This window comes from Lycium ferocissimum, chromosome 4 (assembly GCF_029784015.1).
Source record: "Lycium ferocissimum isolate CSIRO_LF1 chromosome 4, AGI_CSIRO_Lferr_CH_V1, whole genome shotgun sequence".
Taxonomy (NCBI): Eukaryota; Viridiplantae; Streptophyta; class Magnoliopsida; order Solanales; family Solanaceae; genus Lycium; species Lycium ferocissimum.
In genome coordinates this window covers 46,923,829-46,949,806 of record NC_081345.1, presented here as the reverse complement: position 1 = coordinate 46,949,806, position 25,978 = coordinate 46,923,829, and the positions used below count along the sequence as shown (strand labels likewise).

Below are 25,978 nucleotides of genomic sequence, written 5' to 3'. Positions count from 1 at the left end.
TAAGTGCCAACGACCCTCGCAACTTTACCAGATGCGAGGAAAATAGTAATACGGAGGATCCCACACTTTTTTTCAAAAAGTTTGTTTAATGAAAATTACACTTGTGTAAATTTGAACCCTATTTAATATAATTTTAATAATCTCATTTATAATTTTAATAATCTCATTAGTTTAACCTTAATATATGATTAGGTTGGAATCCTACTTGATATAAATTGATATTCAAGAAAGAAAACTTCCACAACGCGTGTTTTGAAACAAGTCATAGATATTTGTGTCTGTCATAGATATTTGTGTCGTTATAATCATTTCATCAAGGATAAGTGAGAAATTTAAAATTAAATAATTTATAAATAAGAAAGTATGATATTTTTCATAGACAAATTGGAAAAATAGTCTTGATACATAAATTGGAATGAAGGAAGTACTATATACTTAGTTTATGTGCCATACATATTCTTTTGTCTTTTAAATACGTGCACAATCAAATATGACTCCATACAATGCAGGGTGAATATAAAACAAATTAAAGGTGACAAAGCGATTGAGAGACCACCAAACATTTTGGTAGGATGCATGAGATTTCTCTATTCTTAAAGAGAAAATTTAGATGGGAAGCATTTCCTCCTTTGCAAGTGAATTTAAATTAGTTAGACCAATAAATTTTGAAATAAAAAATGAGTATATAGAAAAAAGGCAAGGAGACCAAGAGCCAGGGGCAGAGCATTCAAAGCTCATGAGTTCGGGAATTCCTACTGAATCCTAAATTAATAATTTGTACTTTGAATTTCTTAAGATAAATATAGTGTTTGGATCCAAGCTACTGCGTTGGACCGTACCCCTAAGCTATACTCTAGCTCCGCCCCTACCGAGAGTGAGATAGGGCAAATCGCACGTTCTTGGTTGGGTTGGCCTGCGATGGCTTCAACGTTGTTGGACATATCGTTACTTCCAACTGTACGCTGTTTTTCTGTTGTGGCTGAGATTTTTCCTCTAGGTGGAAAGCCTAAACTGCGTTCTTTCCATATTCTAAAAAAAAAAAAAAAAAAAAAAAAATTACTCCTATATTATAAGCCCACATCCAAATGCGTTTGGTACCACTGCCCCTCACACTCAGCTCTCTGCAATATTTGTTTGGTAAATACTTGATAACACCGGATGTTTACACCAAACTATTGTAATTTAACGTGGTTAAATGATTTAATGAAGTGAATATAAACATTGATTAGTCAAGGTTAAGTGATAGCTGTACATATTCAAACACATGTCATACATCCATTGGTTTGGTGTAAACACATGATGCGGGTATATTTTTACCTGTTTGGTAAACACTTGCCCCTTTATAAATCATTTCCATTTTCGTCTCTTCTCTTCTTTCATAATCTAAAGACTAAACTTTGATTATGTATGTATAATAGTATTCATACAAGAAGATGAAAAATAATATACTACCAGAAATGTGTCGCTTAGAATTTTCATTTGTTGCCCAATTCGATGAAATTTTGATTTCTTTTACCACTGTATAGAGAATCTTTCCTTATATTAAGAAGATTCGATGGTTCATACATAACTAAAAGAATTCATCTTGCGCTATATACGCAATACACTTTTCTGGCGAAAGAGATTCAATTTAACCCCGTGCCTTCCTTTTACTCCGCTTTATACAGTGTTGCAACCATTCTTGTTCAAGGCGTATCATTTGACATTCCTTCGTTGAAAAATCAAGTATGTAGTTAGGTAATCTTTTTAGTGTATATATAATATATGTTGAATTTTCTTAACTTCGTGCATTTATTTTTTATTTTTACTTTTCTCTGTGAAAATCAAAACTCTATGGACTATGGCTACAGCCTGCCTGTATAGTATATTTGAGTGAAGACAGAAGTTGAATAATTGGGAAATGAGGTGTGAATATATTTTATGTATATGACGTAGCAGTATTAATTAAGAATCTACTTGTCGCTGTGTTTTCCTTCCTATCCATGTATCGATGGTCCCATTTTCCTTCTTGCCAGACTTCTTTGATCATATATCATCATCCCAAAAGACAATTATTCTATCATGCAGTCTCAACCCGGCCCCTTTTTATTCACCGCGCACAAACTTCCTTTATACAACTTAGATGTCTGGTCAGACCTCTCTATAACATCATTAGCGTATAACAATACTTCTTTTAATTTCTAACACACCCATGTTTTTATGGGTGCGTTAACAATTAAATTCAAAAATTGTCTTCGTAATACAAAGTGTGATTAAGCTTAGAGTTTGACAATTAAAAATAAAAAATTAGATTTTATGCATCTTTTTTTAAATGTAACAACTGAATATTATTTAAATATCAATGTCATAGGTGTATAACGGTCATTCTCTATAAGAGCCAAAAAATTTCGAACTCGATGATGCTGTTATAGAGAGGTTTGGCTGTATATAAAAAGTTTGTTTTTATCTATTAACACAATAATATAAATTGGCCACAGATGAGATTCATGAACCCCGTTATTAAACTTAACTCCGCCAATCATGTTGTCTACCCGAACCACTTTCACTACTAGAAAGAGATGCTTTTCTCACCAACATGCGGTGACATTCGATCGGAAATTTGTGCTATAAAACATGATTTTCCCATCGAATCAGCTCACTGGGAAAACGCATGGTGAGAAACAGGTTCCCACTGAAATGCTGGGAAACTTCATACTTTTGTCATGTGAAAACACTACTATTTTAGTTTTTCCCTCTGACATTTAGTGGGAAATAGCTACTAAACATTTTTAAGTGGGAAATCTGTGGAAAAATAGAGATTTTTTAGTAGTGTTTACTGTCATGCATGTATTTATTGGTCTGGTGTAAACATTCGGTGCGAGTAAGTCTCAGATTTCGAGCCTTGAAATGGAAAAAATTATGATAGGAAGCGTTTTCCCTTTTTAATGAACTTTATATACGTGATGCAAATAATCGAGACCCTAAAACGATACCAAACCTCAGATCGAAACAAAAAAGAAAGTTTGCAATAAGCTCTCGCCTTTGTTAGATTATCAAATAAAATAGTGACAAAAATGAACACTCCATCCATGTGCAACCCCCTTGTTAAGTTCAATCATTGTTCACCTTTTTTTTTTTTGGGGTACATTGCAATCATTCTTCTTACACAAAAGGAAACAGGAACAAAAGAGTACAACAATAGAAATTACGGGTAATTAAAAAGACCAATGATGAGAAAACAAGACTTGCATTATATATGATTTCTTTTTCTTTTTTCATTGTAGATTATTTGAGTTCATCATACATCAAGTGCAAGAAATGTCGTCGAATTGAAGGGGGGTTTTAATTTCCCTCTTTGCTAGCTGCCTGAAATTAATTATAGAAAATCAGTTTGGAGGTATTTTAGTAATTCCTTGACGTTGTAATTCATTCAACACACTGTCAATTGATGGAGATTTGAGTCCTAGGGGCAGTGGCAGTTCTGGTCTTGCTAAAACATCTTCGATAGCTGCATCTATGCACTCTTTTGACTGTCACAATATCAAGAAAATATATCAGGAAAATCACAAAAAAATAAAAATAAATAAAAGAAATAGATGCACTACAAAACTATATACATCGATCTTAAATGAAAAAATATGGTAAATGAAAATTTGTACAGCCGATACCAACTTGTTTGGGATTGAGGTTACAGTTATTAGAATTATACATTGAGCAAATTTACTAGCTGCATAAATATAACAATTGTGACCTGGAATGTATAAATATTAAAATTTTCTCCCGCCGTCTCAATTTATGTGGCGGTGAGTTTAAGAAATAATTTTTTTTTTCTTAAAAAAAATTTGCGGACTAAAATAAGTCATAGACTTTTGTGTAGCTATAAATCATTGCACTAAGGGTAAATTAAATAACAAACTTGAAAGTTAAATTGTTTTCAAATAAAAAATATGATATTCTTTTTACATCAGACTAAAATGAAAAGTATGTCACATAAATTGAAACGAGAAGGAAGTATTTCTCCTTAGTTCCGACCTTTCTCGGTTTTACTCTAACATTCTTTGCCATGGACACTGCTCATCCTCAATGAAACATCAACATACCTAGTTCAAATATAGTTAAGGTACAAATTTTCTTTTTACCAGTTTTATTAAATAATGGGGATCGTTACTATACACTGGGTCGTTAAATTTGGAAGTTGTGCATGCACCTACTCATCAACTGTTGGATGTCTGTTCAACAACAAAGTTTGTCTGTAGGACTCATGTGACCGATCATTTGGTAATATTTTTTAAATTTTGTTAGAATGTTGATTTAGCACCTAATATTTTTCTATGAACATTTTGATTTTATCGATAACATTAAAGTTTTTCCAGTGACCTATAGGTCACGAGCTCGAGACTGTGGAATCAACCACTAATGCTTGCGTCAGGATGGACTGCCTACACTACATGCATGAACATGACCTTTTTCAGAACCTACGTGAATGTGAGATACTTTGTACACTGGGACTCTCCTTTTTTATTTTTTATTTATATATGTATAACTTATTTTTATTTTTATTTAATGCCAATGAGATGAGTTGAACTTAAATAAAACAAATATAATTAGTGAAAATTTATATAATTGACCTCAAATTATTTGATACTGAGACATAGTAATTATTATTCGGATATTTTCATTTTTAACCCATCGGCCGAAATTAATTACGGAAGCCAACCAAAATATTCAAAACCTATACACCGATTATGTATATTATATGTATATACATATATTTATTCTTAATATGCAAAGCCCATACATGTGCTGGCTATTATTTTTCGGAGCGGTTGAAAAATATAATTATCCCAATTATTATTGTTGAGGGAGAGAAAACTTACCGGGTGAACTTGTCCTACTCCGTTGTCAACTTTGATAATGGCAGGGGGTGGTGGGATACCCGGGACCATAAGAGGAGCTGCAAAGCTCTGCAAAAAATTATTTTGTTGTCTATATAAGTCAAAACCTTCTTACAACGGTTTCCTTTTTCAAAATTTAACGTTATATAATGATTCTATTTACATCAATCCTAAATAATAGGACTAAGCTACCAGCATGCAAGTAACTGAAAAATAAAAATTGATGGAGAAATAATTGTTCGATTTGATAGTTACCGTGGGCGCTATTGGTGCATGAAAGCAAGGAGTGCCTGGTGTAGGAGAATTTGTTACCTGCACCAAAATAAAAGAGAATAAGATTAATTCTTTCGTCCAATATATGTAAAATATTTGTTCGGATATTTGACATATAAATCAAATATATCAAAGTACCTGAAGTATCATTTTAAATGAATAATGGTGAGAATAATTCTAATATCTTTTTATTTTCCCTATTCTTATATGAAAATTTATTTCAAGTGGACTATGATATGTCATGTTGTTAAGGTTGAAATGAAGATGGTAAGATTGAATAGTTTCCGAAAACACTAATATATTCATCTTTTTAGGATAGATTAAAAAGAAAATAAAGTCACATAAAATAGGATATATAGAGGGAGTACAGAAAGGAGCATGTAATAACGGAGACAGAAAATTATACAATAATTTGTTCATTTACAGTTTATGTCTATTGAGTAACTGATAAAATTGCTGTCATGTGACCAGGACGTTATGGTTTCAAGCCGTGGCAATAATCTCTTGCAGAAATGCAGGGTAAGACTGCATATAATATATCCTCGTGGTCCGGCCCTTCCCCGGATACCGCACATAGCGGAAGCTTATTATTGCACCAAGCTGCCTTTTTTTTACAATTTATGTAAAATATCTCAATATAAACTTTTCGTTAATATTATTGTATGAGAACCTTCTATATATATATATATACACACACATATATATATACACAAAAATATTCTAGTATGATTCATACTATAAGTTTTAAAATCTTGTAGCCACATTATATTACCGCAGAAATATCAAGCATATATATGTAAGACCAAATTTTTTAAAAAGATTCTTTCTTATTTAAACTCCATGTCAAACTATATCAATTAAAAAGGAGGAAATAATGTGGAGAACAAAAAAAAAAAAAAAAAAAAGAGAGAGAAACTCACTCCTTGATAGTGTGGATGCCAAAAAGAATTATTTGTAGGTGGATGCCCCCAAACATGTAAGGTTCTAACATGATGCATAGGTGGAAAACCCATGGTTGGTGGTGCAGGCCATGTGCTCATCATATCTCTCCTTCCTCCACCTTCGATAACGGCGGCACCACTGTACATTTGCTTCCTCTGGCTCCAGCTTGCTGCCTCAGCTTCTCTCGCGAGCAAATGTTTTCGATGGGCTCGATATTTCTACAGATATATAATATAAAGATTTAAGTTATATACACTGACCATCAGACTAATGTAACTGATTGTAGCAAGTTAATCTTCTATTTTTCAGGTTAAAATTATCATGCTTACTATGAACATTTACCTATTACTTTATGTGAACTTAATCCGACAGTGCATAAAACATAACTCATATAACAATGTATTTATAGCTCGTAATTCTTTTCTAGCAAGTTGTGTTCCAAAATAAGATACTCTCCTCTTAATTTGACTTGGCACTGCGTTTGAAAATGTTGAGAATACTTTTAAATCTTATGGGTTAACTAAAAGTATGTATAACGCACTAAGTTATAAGAGTACCATTTGGATTTTATAGTCATAAAATGCCATCTGTCATTCTCATATATAGGGTAAAAAAAATGTTAAACGAAAAATTATAAAAGAACATTATTTTAAAACAGATTAAAAAAAAGTAAGATACGGAACTAATCAACAGAGGGAGTATATATTTTTGTTTCGTGTTAATCAAATTAATTGTACAGGAGGAAAAAAAAAAAAACAATATTGTAATCTAGCAAATTTTACTCTCAAAGTTCTTTCTTTAAAAGATGCAGGTAAGAAATATGAACTCAAAAGAGGATTTTGTTTACTACTCTTTTTGTGCACAAATTAAGAATGTTTCCATTATGAGCAAATCACAAAGCTTTGGATTTTTCAGGCAAGACCTGCCTTTCCTCTTTACAGAAAATGCTAAATTGGGATTCTTGGCTCGTTCTTGAATATTGGAATGACCAAAAGAAGGAGGATTTAACTTGTAGTATATACTAGTAATTCATATGTATTTTATCTTCTAGACAATCGGTGAATTTTAATTTGAGATAGAAATTAGAAGGTTAGCTATTATCTATAAGATCACTGATTAATGCTTCTCAAGAAATTAATTTATAATTACTTAGTATTCCCTCCGTCTCAATTTAAGGCCCAGTTTGTCCATAGAAATCAAAAAAAAAAAATCACTTTTTTTGGAATTTTGGAGTTGGAGTTGGAGTTGTGTTTGGCCATAGTTTTTGAAATTGTAGTTTTTGGTAAAATATAGTTGTAAAAAAGTGAAAAAAGTGAATTTTTTTGAAAAACAAGTTTTTGGTATTCTGGAATACAACTTCAAGTTGTATTCGGAATTCTTATGGCAAAACGCTGAAAAGTAAAAAAAAGTGAAAAAATTTCGGAATAAAGTGAATAATTCTTATGGCCAAACGCCTACTAAGTGTCTTAGTTTGACAAACTGGACACGAAATTTAAGAAACAAAGAGAGACTTTTGAATCGTGTGGTCTTAAATTAAAGATGTGTATAGTTTTTTAAATCTTGTGGTCTTAAATTTGTCATGCAGTATTTTGAAATTGAAAAACTTACTAAATATAAAAAGAGACACTATTTCTGGGGAAAATCAAAAAGGAAAGTAAGACACTTAAATTGGGACGAAGGGAGTAATAATTAATTTGATAATATAAATATTTTTCATATCGTTAATAAACAGAATTAAAATGAAAAGAATAATTGCTTACCTGAAGATGGCTAGCAATATTATGTCGAGTGAGACCATCAGCTGCCATAAGCTCTAAAATCCTTGATGGGACTGCTTTATCTACACCTAATTGCTCTACTGCTTTTACAAATCTTCGATGCAGCTCTGGTGTCCAATCCACCTTCACACAATTCAAGAAATTTTATCCCAAAGAAAACAAAAAGCTAGAAAGGAAAAAATAATCCAAGAACAAACAAACAGAAAAATTAACTTTCCGAATATATATTGCAGCCTCATTGATAAAAACATCGTTAACCAATAACTTTTCTATTAAAGGATACATTATACTATTGGTGTATATCACTTAAACTCTTCTCAGAAATCGACGATAACTCATAAGGTTTACTTTCCATGAATTACATCATGAGTTTAATTAAGTTAATATATATTATTAGTATAAGGAATTTTTTACATGAACAAGTTATTAAAAGGATATCAACAAGTGTTCCTCTTTAAAGCATAAGATTTGTAATCTTAAAAATAATATAAATTACCTCCTACAATAGGTAATTTGTTCGCTCAAAAGATATCGACAGGTAATCCTCTTTAAAATGTAAGGTTTGTACGTAATCTTGAAAATAAAACATATCACCTTGTACAATAGGTAATATGTTTGCTCAAAATTATATCGATCGATATTTAAAATGGGAGATTCGTGATTTTGAAAATAAGTCATAATATTACTTCCTACAACAGGTAATAATTTGTTCGCTCAAAATTATTGACCAGTAAACCTCCTTAACTATGAGATTTTGCAATCTTATAAATAAGACAGATTGCTCGTTGATACAACGAGTAAAAATTACCCGGTAGTGCAAAAATTATAAACGCTTTCATGAAACCCTAAATTCTAAGTAATTTGGAGATGATATTTTTGAATTTCTCAAATCTTTTTAGGGGATTTACCTTCACTTTCCTCTTGCCTTCAGGATTCTTGATTTGTCCAGATGATTTCTTGGCTTTATCATTCTTCTTTGACTTGGATTTGACATTTACTTCACTCTTCTGTTCATGCTCTGATGATGGAGCTTTTTGCACTTCTTCTTCTTTTCTAGAAGTAGTAGTATTATTCATACTATCAGATTCCTCACCACTACTAACTGAGAATTCAGCAAGATCAATCTCCAAATCCGGCAGCAAATCTCCATCGTTGATTCCCTCGAAAAGGTCATCGAAATCGATGGTGTCGATTAAATTCCCATCGGGAAAATCTTGGAATAAATCATAATTTTCCCTCTCGTTTTTGTAGTTCAAAGGTGCAGATACAGCAAGCATCATCCCAAAAAACTACAATAAATTAACCTTAAAGATTAATAATCTTGAAAACAGATTATCTGCTACAACAGATAATTAGGTCACTCAAAAGCTATCATAAGTAAGCCTCCTTAAAATATAAAATTTGTTAATCTTGAAAATATATAAGACAATTTACCTCCTACAGTAGGTAATCAATCAAGTTACCCAAAAGGGTATCCAGGTAAGCCTACTTAAAATGTTGGATTTATAATCTTAAATAAGATAGATTAACAAGTAATCAGGTCACTCAAAGAATATCAACAAGTAGAGGGATTTATAATCTTGAAAATAAAGAACGACTCTTTCACCCCCTCGGCCCCTCTTATGGCGAACGAGCAAAACAACAATATAGGATGCAGAAATTGTAGACACTAAATCAGAAAGAATTTAAGTTTGGATTTTGAACTAAGTAGAGGATTTTTTTATGGGGTGGATTGAAACTCTTTTTTGTTTCATTTTTGCTGTTGTTGGAGTAATGTAAGTTATAAAGGGAGTGTGGAGCGTCGAAAGATTTGATGTCCACCACAATTTGTGTAGAGGGTGTGTCTGTAATTTGTTTTGGCTTGTTCTTGAATGCTAAAAAACAATATTAAAGGGTTTGTGGATGGCCTTTTTTTGAACATAGAAAAAATCTATTACAAGAGCTGGTGAGCTGTTTGATGAATAGCTTCTTTTTTTTTTTCTGTTCATTTTGATTGAGATGAGAACAAAAGGAGGGTTTCAAGTTTATCTCAGTGCCACGAAGTTGTATCCAAAGGCGAATTCAGAATTTAAATTTAATGGGTTCAATTTTTAAGATTCTTACTTTCTTAGTATTGAACTTTTTGTACTGTTAAAATTATTATTGGTCCAAATCTAATATTTGTTGAGAGTTTAGTAAGTATGTTTTTACGTATATATCTATGTTCTGTCGAAAGTTACCGGTTCAGATGAACTATAACGAAAAGGTTATATCCGCTCCCGCCGGTTGCAGCATAATGTTTGAGATATCCCTCCACTTTTAATTACTTAAAAGTTCTAAAGTTAAAAGTTTTAGAAATGAAGATTTTTGTATAGAGAGCAACTTATCTTTTCTAGTGGCCAGCTTATCCTGCCACATTAAATTAATCAGATAAATGAACTTTAGATACTAGATGGTTAAATCGAAAAAGAATTAGGCCCAGTTTGTCCATAGATATCAAAAAAAAAAAAAATCGCTTTGTTTGGAATTTTGGAGTTGGAGTTATTTTTTGTCATAGTTTTTTAAATTGTAGTTTTTAGTGAAATGTAGTTGTAAAAAAGTGAAAAATTTTGAAAAACAAGTTTTTGAGTTTTTGGTATTCCGGATACAACTTCAAGTTGTATTCGGAATTCTAATGTCCAAACGCTGATTTCGGAAAAAAGTGAAAAAAAATTCCGGAATAAAGTGGATAATTCTTATGGCCAAAGGGGGCTTAATCTCACTCCAGCTAAATACAGTAAAGTTGTGGCTGGAAGTGGATCTATATGTATGAACAGTGTCAGAGCTACCACATATATATATATATATATTTTTGAATTCCCTTGACATAAGGAAATTTTTTATTATAATGACAAAGAAGTAGTCAAAAATTGCTTTAACCTTTTAAAATTTCTGGCTTGCCCCCGTGTATGAGTTCATGTATATCCCTTTGGATAATGAAAAATAAAGGTGTGTTATGGCAGATGTTGTAATAGTGTTTGCTTATGTTATCGACAAATGAAAAAGAGAGATCCGCCAAACCAAACTCATTAATATAGAGCAGACAGGATCACCTAGAAACGGATTGAGAATTTGAAATTTATGGGTTTGAGAGACCATTAAACCTGCTGACCATTTAAGTTAATGAGCATTAAATTTAATAATAATACATATTTAAAAAATTTGACGCATATATAAAATTTGAGTCAAAACTAACAGTTCGGTTGAAACCATAACTTTTACCATGAATCAGTTCCAGCCTCTCAAGCGCCTTTAAGTTGAACAAATATTAGCCGGAGTGCTTAACATCCCAAAATGCATATGAAATTGTCGAAATGCCCCAAAGTTTTTGTTTATTACTCTCTTCATTCCCTTAAATCTTAATGATAGAGTTTGAGGAACACGGTTAAAATTCGTTAAACAAAATGAAAAATTCTTACTATTATGAGAGTTAATTTTATTATTTTCTCATTCCATATTTTATTCGCGATAAACTATAAGTAATAGATTTCTGCATAACATATGCATGCACTCCATTTTAAGATGAAAGTAAAAGTGAGCGATCAAACATTATATAAAATATTGCTGATTTTTGTATGGGGATTAAACTTCACCAACCCAAACTAAATGACCCTTAATGGTACTTAGAGTTAGGACTAGAGTTCCAACAGTTAAGATGCCATAAGAACTGAACAGTCGCTTTTACGATAGGCGAGTAGCCGTATAGATGTATCACTTTCTATTGGGCTATTTTCTTTGCATACTTCGGAGTTTGGAAAGAAATTAGATTCGGGTCACCAACTCATGTGGGTCAATTAGGATCTATATTAAATAGAGAAAATTACGTGAGAAGTCACGATACCATAAATAAGAATATAAATAGCAGAACTTTTGATATTCTACAAACGGAAAAGGTCCAAAATTACCCCTGAACTTTGGGAAATAGTTTATTTATACCCTTCGTTATCTTATTATTAATAGCGCTCTTACCGTTATACTATGACAAATATACCCCTGAACTTTTGAAAATAGTTTATTTATACCCTTCGTTATACTATTGGGTCAATTATGCCTTTACCGTTATACTGTGAGCCAAATACACCCTTAAGTTACACGGTCTGCCACGTGTCACAATCATAATGGCCCAACCCACTTCCCCCAATAATTACACCCAGATTAAATTAATCACTGGATCCGACCCGTCACTTTATTTCACCCAACGTGTTTTGTCTAGTTCAAACCCAAATAAATTACCCGTACCCGTTTTGTTTATTTCATTACAGGTTTTGTTTCTTTAAAACATGGTAGTATACAAAATGAAAACCCAAATAAAAAAAAACTCACCACGTTAATAGGATCATTACAGTAACAAAAACAAATTTATTCTTTCTTCATAGGAATGAAAACAATGCAAAGAACTCAGGCAGAGGAGAAGAGAAAAGAAACAGGAAAAACCATTCTATCCCAGGAAATCCATCATGAAATAGTCGAGCTTGTTCCTCTCGACTTAATTCATCAATGGACCACCAGCCAAGTAGCCTGCTTATTGAAAATACCAACATATACTAGCCATCACTTAATTGCAGTTTCAAGAATCACTATATATGTGATAGTTAAAACCAAAAAGTCATCGTGTTATCCATAATTTTATGATCCTTCATTTTGAGTTATCATTTTGTATACTACCGTGTTTTACAGAAACGAAACCTGTAATGAAATAAACAAAACGAGTACGGGTACTTTATTTGGATTTGAAATAAACAAAACGGGTTGGGTGAATAAAGTGACGGTCGGATCCTAAGTGATTAATTTAATCAGGTGTAATTATAGGAAGTGGGTTGTCTATCGTGGTTGTGACACGTGGCAGACCATGTAACTTAAGGGTATATTTGGCTCATAGTATAACAGTAAGGGCATAATTGACCCAATAATATAACTAAGGGTATAAATAAACTATTTCCGAAAGTTCAGGGGTATATTTGTCCCATAGTATAACGGTAAGGGCACAATTGACTCAATAGTATAACGAAGGGTATAAATAAACTATTTCCGAAAGTTCAGGGGTAATTTTGGCCCTTTTCCGTTCTACAAAAGCAACACTGTTTATTACATATATAACACATTAAAAGAAGTATGTGAAGAATGGGAAGATCCTCAAAATCAGGGTTTCAGTCATATCTTTTAGTCTTTATTTTCATTTATCCATCATCTAAGAAATAAACATATCATTTATTCTCTAATTTAAGATAAATATCTGCTACGTATAAAAATTTAATATCTAAAATATACCATGTACTTTTATGCTATAAAAATTTAATATCTAAAATATACCATATATTTTTATACCATAAATATACCTTGTATTTTATGGTATAAATATAGTATATGACAATTCAAATTATTGTTATAATTCAGTACAATGTTATGGGATATAAAGGTTACATTGTAAATTCATGGCATAAATTTGCTATATCAAAAGTACATTTTTGTGATTTTTTTAATTAAAATATAAATATTTTGTAAGATATAACTTTTATATCTGAAGCATACCACGTATAATTATGGTATAGATACCGTATATGGCAAAGTCAGTTTTCTATAAGGGAGAGGAAGGCATAACATAATTGTGGGGAGAGGAGATATTTTTGAGCAAAAAAATAGGAACAAAATCAGTAGGTTTGTTAGTGCTAGCCGTAATGGAGAGTAATATTGTGGTGAGAGGAGATATTTTTGAGCAAAAAAGTAGGAATATAATCAATAGGTTTGTTAGTGCTAACTCTTCCAACTGCTACTAAATGTTAACTAAATATTTCTGCTAACAATTTGTAAATATTTTTATACTTTTGTATAGTTACGTTTTTTCTCCTATTAAATATAACAACAATGTACCCAAAGAAAATCTCACTAGGTGGGGTCTGAAGAGGGTAGAGTGTCGCAGACGTTACTCCTATCTTGTGACAGGCTAGAGAGGCTGTTTCCGATAGACCCCTGGCTCAAGGAGAGATGATCGAACTCCAGTAACAGTAAACAGTAATAGCAGCAAAATAATAAGATAACAGAGTGAAAGAAATAATCTGATAGTACTAGGGATCTAATAATAAGCAGACGTAACAAAGATACTACTACTCCTAGTACGGGAAAGAAGTCTGTGTGCAGCCTACTAATCCTCCACCCTGATACTCGATCTCTCACCCTCCTATCATGGTCATGTCGTATCGCTGTTCCCCTAGAGCTCGCGCCATATCCTGCCTAATCACCTCTCCCAAAACTTGTCTAGTTTAGCAAACAAAGACAAAATTTATCATCTAGTTCCTAATTTATCTTTATTATTAACTATAGTTATTTCTTGATGCATTTCCAAAAATACTGATTTATCCTATTCAAAGGGTGATTGAGTAAACTTATTATTATATTAATTACTCCGTACTTCTTAAGGGGTGTGCCAATTCAAACACGGATAAGTAAAGATGAACAGAGGAAGTAATTTATTATATATTTAATATTTAAATTTAAAAAAAAAAAAAAGAATAGACATAATAGTTTTAACTTCACGATGTTAAAAAGAAGGATAAACACAACGATGAGGACTCTCCTAAACTGTTATGTCACTTCACGATGTTAAAAAGGAGAATAACCACAAAGAGTAGGATTCTCCTAAATTGTCATGTCAATTCACCACTATAAATAGGAGAATAAACACAGTGATTAGGACTCTCCTGCATAGTTATGTCAATTCACAACTATACATAGGAGAATAAACACAGTGAATAGGACTCTCCAAAACTGTTGTGTCACTTTACCATATTAAAAAAGAGAATAATCACAAACGCTTAGGACCCTCCTAAACCGTTTTGTCACTTCACCATGTTAAAGAGGAGTCTGTAAATGAAACTCTTCAACAATTTTCTCCATAAACGTAGAAAGGAAAAATTTCATTGTCTATCTTCCAGGAAAAGTCCTAAAAGGAATTCGTGTCATTTTTTTTTTCAAGAAACGTTGGAAATAATTTTTTTTATTTTTTATAACAGGTACGTTTATAGACTGTGATTTTACATAGTATAATTTATGTTTATAGCATGTGATTACGTTACGAACTACTGAAATAAATATAAATAATCTTGGACAATGTGAATGCTAAAGTCGACGAGCTTTTTAATTTTCACGTATTTCACAATTTTTTGTTTTCGTCTTTCCCTCAACTTTGTGTTTAAGCAATTTAAGTACCCAGCCAAACATGAACTATAATTGAATGGCTTTTATAGGTCAATTCTTCATTTATAGAAAAATTTATAAGGTTAGAAATACGAAAATATTTTTTTACTCCATACCAAGCACACCCCTACTCTTCACAAACTATGATACACCTTGAAATTCATTGACCAATGACCGAGCGAGAATTTTCACCGAAGAGATTCAATATATAATAAAGTAAACATATGAATAACTAAGGAAATTCAACATTTATTATGTATACGTACGAAATAATTTTTTGACCTTATATAAATAATAGTATAATTTTTCAACGACGTGACTTTGAATTAACCCCATATGTCCCCTCATTCCGCCCTTAATATTGACAGTTCGACCCTATTTAGAGTATCCAAATTCAAGAACTCGTGTTGTATAAAATTACACACACACACACATACAAAATTAGCAAATGAGTGGCCTTAATTAGAGATATTTAGTTCACTATAATCCTAATAGAGTTGTCTTTTCATCCCCAGCTTGTTTTGAAATTTGGAACTAGAGTCCAAACTTCTTGTCCTTTTGTCCGAACTAAACACAAATATAATCTTTGGGTTAACGAGTAATTCACCACTAAATTTAGCAGTACGGTTTTCATTTTGATAAGATTTTCAGAGAATGATGTTTGATTTTGGGTTAATTAGACCTGAAAGGATCGCTGTAAGATAGTGGTGTTTGAAAAAATATCAATAAAGCCGTAAATAGTTTATCATTTTAAAAAATATATATCTAAATTTCAAATCATTTAGAGCCCGTTTGGACATGAACTTGTTCCCCATTCTTAAAAAGAAAATTTAAAACAACATTTGGTTATACATTAAACTGAATTTGTGAACTTTTTTTTTATGATGAATTTCAAGTTTGAAAAAAAATGATTTGGACCAATTTATTAAGTGATTTTTTTTTTTCGTTCGCAAAACTTATATTTTTTATCCAAGTTAAATGCATGTCTAAACAAAATTTCAACTTCCAAATACTTTCTTTTCAACTTTTTTCAAATACTATTTTTCTAAATATCATATTTTTATGTTCAATCGTCTACTTAGACACTTTCTAACGTATTCATTTTTTCTTTTTGGAAACAATAATGTTTGTGTTTGCTTTCAGAACAAACTGTTGAAAAATTGAACTGAAGATCAGAATGGCAAATAAGTCTTTTCCTAAGGTTAGTTAGAGTCAGTTAAGCCTTTAATTTATTAGTCAGTTTAAATGTTAGTTAAGGTATATTCCTTTAGTTAGATGATTAGTTAATCTCTTGATTAACTCTAATAGTATATAAGCTCATATGCTGATCATTTGGACTAAGACTTTGATAATAAAGGTTGCACAAATTCTCTCTCTACTTTCAATGCTTTTTGTATGGTTTAGGGTTCATCTTTACACCTAAAATCACAACATCGTATCAGAGCTTCTAACTGGAATATCTGGTTATTAAGTTCGATCTTTATTCCGTTGCACAAATTGATTTGTAAATCGCTGAATTCAATCGAAGACTGTGATAGTTGTTTATTGAAAATTCTCAAAATGGGAACAAGTGAAGAACAAGTAACTCGAAGTCTCAATCAATCTTTGAATCAAACAAATTCGACAAATATCAATCAAAATGGTGTGAATCAGATGAATAATTAGACACAAGGATCTGGCATTGACTATAATCATCCTTTATTTCTAAATCCATCACCTGTTAATGGTTCTGCAATAATATATTTTAAATTGACTGGTAGTGATAACTATACAATCTGGTATAGATCGATGAGACTTGTGTTATTAAGGCATAATAAATGGGGTATTGTAATGGTTCTTGCAAGAAAGAAAAGTACCCTGAAGAATTGTGGGATCAATGGGAGAGGGTGAACGCAATAGTGATTTCTTAGATTATGAATGTAGTGTCAAAGAATTTGCTAGGTGGTGTAGTGTTTGGTTCTAGTGCACATGCTGTCTAGGCAGATTTGCAAGAGAGTTTTGATCGAATAGATAGTTCAAGAACTTTTAATTTGCATAAAGAAATTGCCATTCTCTATCAGGGTCCCTCATCTGTGTCTGTGTACTATGCTAGAATGAAAGAATTATAGAATGAATTTGAAAATATTGTGCCTGCTGCAGGATGTGATTGCCCTAAGTCCAGAGACTTTGTTCAATTCCTGCAAAGGAAGAAGTTATATCAGTTCCTCATGGGTTTGAATGAGTCTTGTCAATTGGCCAGGAGCCAAATTCTATTAATGAATCATCTTCCTACAGTCAATCAGGCATATGCAAGATTATAGGTGAAGAAAGCCAAAAAGGGGTTGCTAGTACATCAGGAATTCCTGGGGTTAATGCTGCTACAATGAACAATATGAGCACTTATGGGTCTGTGGCTATGTATTCCAAAGGCAACAACAATCCCAGCTTCAAGAAGAATTATAACAATAGCATCAATAACAACCTATATTGTGATTTTTGTAAGCTTAGAAATCACACTAGGGATGATTGCTAGAAACTCAATGGCTATCCTGCTGATTACAAGCCAAAAAGGAAAGCTGGTGGAAATGCTACTGCATATAATGTCTCAGTAAATGCTTCAGGTGCTCAAGATAGTAGTATGGTTCAATCCAATGTGTGTTCTCAGAACTACAGGCCAACTAGTTTGCAGTCTTAAATATACAACACTGATAGGTCTACTGTGGGAAATAAGAGTTTGAAAGTGAGTATCAACCAACAAGCAGGATCCTCTAGTCAACAAGGTCCAATAATTCAGCTTGGAGGTAGTTTTAACCCTGAGCAATATGAGCAAATCAAACAAATGCTGAATAATTCAACCCTTGCATATGTTAATGTGGCTAATGCAGCAGGTATTAATCATGCTTTAGTAGCTACTGAGGCTGTAAAAGCAGCTAATGTAGCAGATAATAATCAAGCCTTATTAGCTGCTAATCAAGCACAAAAGTGGATCATAGATACTGGTGCTACTAACCACATGGTGTCAGACATCAATCTATTAAACAAGTCTAGTATAACTGAAACTAGTATTCCAAAACCAGTTTACTTACCAAATGGTGATATGAACCAAGTTAATTATACTGGTGCAAGTATAATTTCAAGTAGAAACACTGTGACAAATGTGTTTCATGTACCTCAGTTTAAGTATAATTTGTTATCAGTCTCCAAAATCACAAAGGAACTAAGATGCTCAACAAATTTCTTCCCTGATTTTTGCCTATTTCAGAAGCTCTTCAGTGGAAAGGTGAACGAGATTGTTAAGGAGGATAATGGGTTGTATATACTGATCAGTAAGTTAAGCAAGCACAATAAATCAAGTGTCTCTTGTTGCTGATGGCAGAGTAAAGTTGAAAAAAATCAATATTGGATTGTGGCACAGATGATTAGGTCACACTTCTATTACTGTTTTATAGTTTCTTACAGAAGATTTTTCCTCTTAATAAGCATGTTATACATGCTGAAGTTGACAAATATAATATATGTCCTTGTGCAAAAAGCTAGATTTCCCTTTCCTTCCCCATACATATTGATCTATAGGGCTTTATAAGGCACCTATTTTTTATGCAAACAAGTTCTTCTTGATTGTGGTAGATGATTATTCCAGAATGATTTGGATTTTCCTCCTTAAGCATAAGCCTGATGTGTTTATTTTTCTACAACAATTTTTGAGTTATGTTCAAACACAGTTCAACAAAATAGTGAATGTGGTTAGAAGTGACAATGGGATAGAATTTGTCAATTCAATCTGTGATAATCTATTGAAATCTTTAGGGACCATGCATCAAAGAACTTGTCCCTACACACCCTAACAGAATGAGGTGGCTGAGAGAAAGTATAAACATATCCTAGAAGTTACTAAGGGAATAAAATTTCAAGGGAAAATACATCTGAAGTTCTGGGACATTGTGTTTTAGCTGCAGTTTGCTTGATCAATAAAATGCCTCCATATAAAAGGGTGTATCATAGAAACCACCTTTGGGGCACCTAAGAGTGTTAGGATGTATGTGCTTTGCTAAGATAGTGCAGGAGCATGACAAATTGATGCTTAGAACCAGTACTGCTATTCATATGGGGTATTCAAAAACTCAAAAGGGTTACACACTAGATGATACTGACAGTCATCATTTTTTTATAAGTAGAGAAGTGGTGTTCAAAGAAGATACTTTTCCATCTGCTCAAGATGGTACAGGAAATACTAACATCTTAGATTCTATTCAAGAGTCTAGACTGTTTCCAGCTCGACCTATCCAACTGATTTTCCTACAAATAACAGTCATGACAGAGTCACTCAATATGAACCACCATCAAACCATCAAGAACATTAAGAAACTGATGTTTCACACACCTATACAGAAACTACTGCTTACACTCTTGTTGAATCTCAAAGTCCAACTGTTGAACCTCAAAATCCTATTGTTACAAATCCTACTGAATCTATCAATCCCAACATTATACTAAATGATACAATACATGATCCTCAGAAGCAAATTCTTCCAACACAAATTCCAGCTTCTACAAATACTAAAGTTCTAACCAGAACATCAGGAAGGGATAGACAAGCTCCTGTTTGGATGAGTGATTTTGTATCCCTTAATATACATACGGATGTGCCATATGCCATGAACAAGTTCATTTCATACCATAACCCCAAAACAGTACCAAGCTTACAAATCTAAATCCTCCATTGAAACAAAACCAATTAGTTATCAGAAAGCTATTAAAGACCCTAGATGCGTTGAAGCCATGAAACTAGAAATTTAGGCTCTTGAATCCAATCACAACTGGGATATGGTCAGCCTACCAAAAGGAAAGAATCCTAAAGGTTGTAAATGGGTTTACAAGATCAAGTATAAGGCCTCAGGTGAGGTGGAAATATTTAAGGCAAGGTTAGTTGCTAAGGGTTATAGTCAAGGAGGGAATAGTCTATCAAAAAACCTTTTTCCCTGTGGTAAAAATGGTCACTGTTAGGACAATTCTAGCCTTAGTTGTATCTAAACAATGACATACACACCAAATGGATGTGTATAATGCTTTCCTACAAGGTGATCTTCATGATGAGATTTACATGCAACTCCCTTAAGGATTTAAAAGTCAGGAGGAGTCATCAGTATGCAGACTTGTTAAATTCTTATATAGATTAAAACAAGCTCCTAGGGAGTGGAATCACAAACTCACAAAAGCACTGATTAAATTCAAGTTCGATCAGAGTCAGTTTAATCGTTCATTCTTTACAAGAAAAACAACCAGATGTTTAGTTATAGTGCATGTGTATGTTGATGACATGTTAATCACTGGTGAAAGTTTAGAGCTCATTAATAAAGTCAAGGATTCACTTCAACAAGCTTTCAAAATGAAAGATCTAGGGGATCTTAAGTACTTCCTTGGTATAGCATTTGCAAGGTCTGACTACATCAAAGGAAGTACACTTTAGAATTGATTTCTGAAACTAATGTATCTGCTGCTAAGCCTGCTACTACTCCTATTGATCCAAATATCAAATTAACCTCAGTACAATATGATGCTTATGTCAAGGATGTTTAGAATGATACAGATCCAACCTGCAGATCAGACTTCTTACCAGAGGCTAATAGGTAAACTTCTCTATCTAACAATTACTAGACCTGATATCCCATTTGGAGTTCAAACTCTAAGTCAGTTCCTCCAAAATACAAAAAAATCTCATATGGACGCTGCTATCCGAATAGTAAGGTATATCAAACAACAACCTGGACAAGGTATTATACTCTCAAGCAACTAGAAGAATACTATCACTGCCTGGTGTGACTCTGATTGGGCTACATGCCCTCCAACAAGAAAATCTGTAACTGGATTTCTAGTTAAATTTGGTGATACTTTAGTTTCTTGGAAATCAAAGAAACAACATCGTTTCAAGTTCAAAAAGCGAGAATACAAGAGTCTAGCAACCATCGTCATTCCGATTTGGCTTCATGGATCTTAAAGAAGTAAGATCATAGGTTTCCTTGCCTATTGATGTTTAGAGTGACAGTAAAGCTGCTATGCATATTGCAGCAAACCTTGTCTATCATGAAAGAACAAAACGTACCGAAATTAATTGCCATTTTGTGAGAGAAAAACTTCAACAAGGGCTCCTTACAACTAAGCATGTTCCCACAAAAGATCAGCCATCAGATGTATTAACTAAAGGATTGGTGTAACACCACGTACCCCCTAACTAGCATATGTTCATGATTCAGGGACTTAGAAACCAAGACAGAAGTGTTAGAAGTGGGAAATTTGGCTCAGAACGTTAATAGTACGTTTTACGTCAAAAAGTACGGCCCGTACTATGAAGTACAGGACGTACAATGAAGACGTACATTGGGGGAAGTGTCCTGAACTCACTGGTGTTGCAAGGTAAAGTACGCCCAGTGATGTACGGGGCGTACATCAAAGTATGGGACGTACTTTCGTCCTGTACATTACCCGACGAACTAGGCCACCCACTAGAATTTAGCATCAAAGTACGGGCTACAAAGTACGGCCAGTACTTTAACGTACGAGACATACCTTAGCCCGTACATTGCCCGCATCTACCAGAAATTATAAATATCAGGGGTTCAGTTCTAAATTCACTTTTCACCAGTTTTCAAGCCCTAGAACGAACAGCTCTCATTCTCCATCACCAAGACCAACCCATTTCAATTGGATTCTAACATATGTTAATGAACATTAAGCAAGAATTCATCATTCTTAACCTAGGGTTTTCAAGAAAACCCATTTAAGGGATTCAAGACTAAAGCTTTAGGATTCTTCTACAAAGTTTAGATTCTTACTACGAGTTTGGAGTATTCTGTCTATGTGTGGGAACATCATTGTTCTTCCCCATGCCACGTTCTTCCATGAAAGTATGAGATTATATGAAAACTAGGGTATGAGATTATATGAAAACTAGGGTTCTAGACATGTTCATGATAACCCTAAGTTCATGTACCATGATATACCACGTTTGCTTTAATAGTTTATTATTGTGTTCTTAATATTCCCTTTTGGTTATGAAGAATCTGTCTGTAATCCATGAAAGTCCATACTTTGCATTCCATGGGTTCTTAAATGCAAGATATGAACTCTTATGTTTATTTTCATGAACTTCTACATGTTTTCCATATTTCCATACAAGTTATATTATATATTATCTTCATGTTTTAATACAAGCAAGAATCATGTTTACAAGTAAGTTATATAATTCATGAGCTTCTTAGCCAACTATATCATGTTCATATTTTTGGGAGTTGCACTAATTACCGAGAAGGCTTCAAGCAGCCTAAAACTACGTTGGCCATCGTAGGATAAGGATCGCTCCGCCCAGTAGGACGATTCTTTAATATTGATTGGATCCTTTCATGTTATATTTATATCTCATATCCCTGGCAAGGTATGGGAGCTCTTCTGGTAGGGTGCAAGTACCGAACCATATTTATGTATATTTATGCTCTCCCTACTTAATTTTTTTTACTCATGTTATATCTGTATATATTCATGTTCATGACTAGACTTCAGTTTTAGTTTTAGTTTTATGATGTTATTCCATGTCCCATGTTATTTCATTCAGTTGTTTTACATACCAGTACATTTAATGTGCTGACGTCCCCTTTCTATTACCCGGGGCCCTGCATTTCACGATGCAGGTACGGATTTACAGGACGACGCATCTGCTCTGTAGGATTTGCTCGTATCAGCATATTGGTGAGCCCCATCTCCTTCGGGGTTTAGTCAGTCATTTATCCTATAGTAGTTGTGCATTAAAGATATGTTGGGGACCTTGTCCCAGCAAGTATGTTTTCCATTTCAGACTCATGATAAAGGTTTCATAGACTAGACTAGTCAGTTATGTTATGTTAGATGTTCAGAGTTGTTTAGCCATCTTTGGCTCGATTCATGGTATTTCCGCATTCATGTTTTAAACGAGTATTTTATTAATTATTATGACTTCATGTGTTTTCGTAAAGCCCATCATGTTTCATGCTATATTCCGCTCATGTACGCATCATGATGACTCAACAAGCCATGTGGTTCGCTTAGTCACATGCAATAAGGCACCGAGTGCCGTATTTCTCCCAGGCCATGGTTCGGAGCGTGACAATTGGCTAGAGTTCAGCATGAGTATCTAGTAACCAAAGTTGGAGTTCTCAATATATTTCAACCTCCAGTTTGAGGAGGAGTGTTGAAAGAATGAACTGAAGATCAGAAGGGCAAAACAATCTTTTCCTAAATTTAGTTAAAGTTGGTTAAGCCTTCATTAGTTAGTTTAAATGTTAGTTAAGGTATATTTCTTTAGTTAGATGATTAGTTAATCTCTTGATTAACTCTAATAGTATATAAGCTCATATGCTGATCATTTGCACTTAGACTTTGATAATAAAAGTTGCACAATTTCTCTCTCTACTTTCTCTTTTCTTTCAATGCTTCTTGTATGATTTAGGGTTCATCTTTACACCTAAAATCACAACACAAACCAACTGTTGTTCTCTAAACCCAAACTCTTCGTGTTTGTTCAAATTATATATGATAAAAGTTATCATGAAAAAAATACAAGTGAAGGGAAGACATTATACAAACAAGAAGACATTATAATATATGAATGATGATGCAGAGGAATAATATTTTCTTTTCCTATACAAATAAAGGGAAAACCTCAAAATTTGAAATAATTATTGGAAAGTTGAATTTCTACAGAGATAAAACTTTTTTTGCAAACACATTTTTGGATCTGCAGAGTGAAGCTTGAATGTAGAAAGAGCAAAATGAGTTAGATTGTCCTGAACACTATAATATTATGCATATATATATATATATACTTAGCTACGTACTAAGTGCATTATAGCAAATTAATAGCAAATTAAGTGTTGAAGAGTGAAAAAATTCAACATCGGTAGTTAATGAGATGGGCGGTCTCCTTTCCTTTTATGAACTTGGACAATTCTTCCCTCATGAGCTATTTGTTTTGGAGTTGAGTTAGGCTCAATCCATTTCCTTACATTTCGATCGTGCGTGACCCATCTCTCCTGAGTTGGAGCCGCCCATATTAAATTGTCCACATTCTAGATGTCTAGCCTTGGGCATTAGTCTCCTTCTATGGATTTGGACAATCCTCCCTCATGAGCTAACTTTTAGGGTTGAGCCAACATCCATTTCTTTACATTAAACATAAAAAAATTCTACCTAAGTGCGCATCAAACACACAAATTTTCATTGTTAAATATTTCAGTCACAGTGACTAAAATTACTTCCTCTATCACAATTTATGTTGCATATCTTTTTTTTAGTTTATCTCAAAAGAATTTACCTTTTTATAGTTAGAAACACTTATCTTTAAATTCTCATTTTTTTATCCTTAATGAGATGATTTATAGTAACTGTACAAATGTCTAAAATTTATTTTAGAACACAAGTTTCAAATCACATATAATATTGGGACGGAGATAATAATACTTATTACTTAATTTTAATTTTTTTTTTTATAGGTAATATAGTTATGATGGTAAAACTTTTTCTACGAAGAATATGGATTAAAGGGAACCCAAAGGGAACCGAGCTGAGTAGGAAGCAGCACAATGAAATGAGCAGGATATAGCTTAAGAGTTAAGTAACGGGTTCAACCAAATTCAGTATTTTAAATGCAAAATATTAATTATATGTGTGAAAACCAACGAAATTTCAATATATATTATATTATGAACCCCTAATTCCAAATATATAATAAGTTCAACAGAAAAACCGTTAGATATAATTCTTCTAATTCAAACTGAATCTGCCTCTATTTACAGTTTAGGTATCAAGTCACTATTAAGGACCCAAATAACATTCAATGGGGCCAGAGACATTTTTGTTTTTGTTTTTGTTTTGTCCATTGTAAATATTGACTCTTTGAGGGGACCATGCAAGGAGTGTTAATTTAAGAGGTCGGATCCTGTATGTTACACCTGGTCTATTTCCAACAGCAATAAAGGTGACCTCTTTGTCTCGTTTTAGAAATTAAATGTGTCATTTTTAAAAGGGAAAAGGGTCAAAAATACCCCTCTACGTTGGAAAAAGTTTAAAAAATATCCTAAACTTATTTTTAGAACATATCCTCCCATCCTTAAAGTTTTTGAATATATCCATTATTGAAGGAAATTATCCCTCAAAATAACCCAAAATCATTTTTTAAACCCGCTCCATCGTTTAAACCCAACCCAACTAAATCATAACCCATAAGATCCCCTTATTCCCCCAATTCCCTCAAACTTCAAACCTACGTATTGGGGGAATAAAGGGATCTTATAGGTTATTATTTAGTTGATCGAGCTTAAATGATGGGCAGAGCTTAAAAATAACTTTGGTTATTTTGGGGGATAATTTCACAAGTCAAGAAAGATATTTGAAAACTTTAATGATGGGAGGAGTATTTTTAACCCAAAATAAGTTCGGAGGATATTTTTAGCTCTTTTTCCAAAACAGAGGGGTATTTTTGACCCTTTTCCCTTTTTAAAACTCAGTTTTTGTCATCCCAATGTTTCTCTCGTATAATAATTGTTCTTACATGTTTATATTCATTCATTTGGGTCTTTTCTAAATTAAAAGAGGTTCCCCTCTTTAATTTTCTTCTCCTTTTTTCACTCTGCAGAAAAAATCCAAATGGTCCAACCAACTTCTAATTCAAAAACAGAAGAAAAAAAAGACTGGATATATGAAATTAAAATCATTTTCCAATTGCATATTCAACATACATGCATGATGGGGTTCTTAAATTTCCTTCTTGGTGGATCCTAATGTTGTTACTCCACGTGATCATACTGTTATTACCTACTCAGGAACGGATTCAAGATTTACTATAAAGGTTCTTAGTATTGAATTCACATATTATTAAAATTATTGATTCAACGCTAC

General features: G+C 32.9%; 1 protein-coding gene across 1 annotated transcript; it reads right to left on the bottom strand.

Moving 5' to 3' along the window:
- Positions 1 to 3,210: 3,210 nt before the first annotated feature.
- LOC132053347 (probable transcription factor GLK1) lies at positions 3,211 to 9,742 on the bottom strand. The gene is made up of 7 exons (XM_059445335.1): positions 9,302 to 9,742; positions 8,776 to 9,156; positions 7,850 to 7,990; positions 6,068 to 6,307; positions 5,130 to 5,186; positions 4,857 to 4,943; positions 3,211 to 3,509 (listed from the first exon to the last, which is right to left on the bottom strand). Exons 2-7 carry the CDS (start codon positions 9,145 to 9,147, stop codon positions 3,366 to 3,368), a joined length of 1,041 nt encoding a protein of 346 aa, XP_059301318.1. The 5' UTR covers positions 9,148 to 9,156; positions 9,302 to 9,742; the 3' UTR covers positions 3,211 to 3,365.
- Between the last annotated feature and the right edge of the window lie 16,236 nt (positions 9,743 to 25,978).

What these genes read in the sequence shown, in the direction of transcription:
- LOC132053347 (XM_059445335.1), bottom strand. Translation starts at nt 9,147, where the DNA reads ATGATGCTTGCTGTATCTGCACCTTTGAACTACAAAAACGAGAGGGAA. An exon ending in GGCATCCACACTATCAAGGA is followed by an intron (nt 5,187 to 6,067) that starts GTGAGTTTCTCT and finishes ATTTTGGTGCAG; the next exon opens with GTAACAAATTCTCCTACACC. An exon ending in ATGCACCAATAGCGCCCACG is followed by an intron (nt 4,944 to 5,129) that starts GTAACTATCAAA and finishes AATTTTTTGCAG; the next exon opens with AGCTTTGCAGCTCCTCTTAT.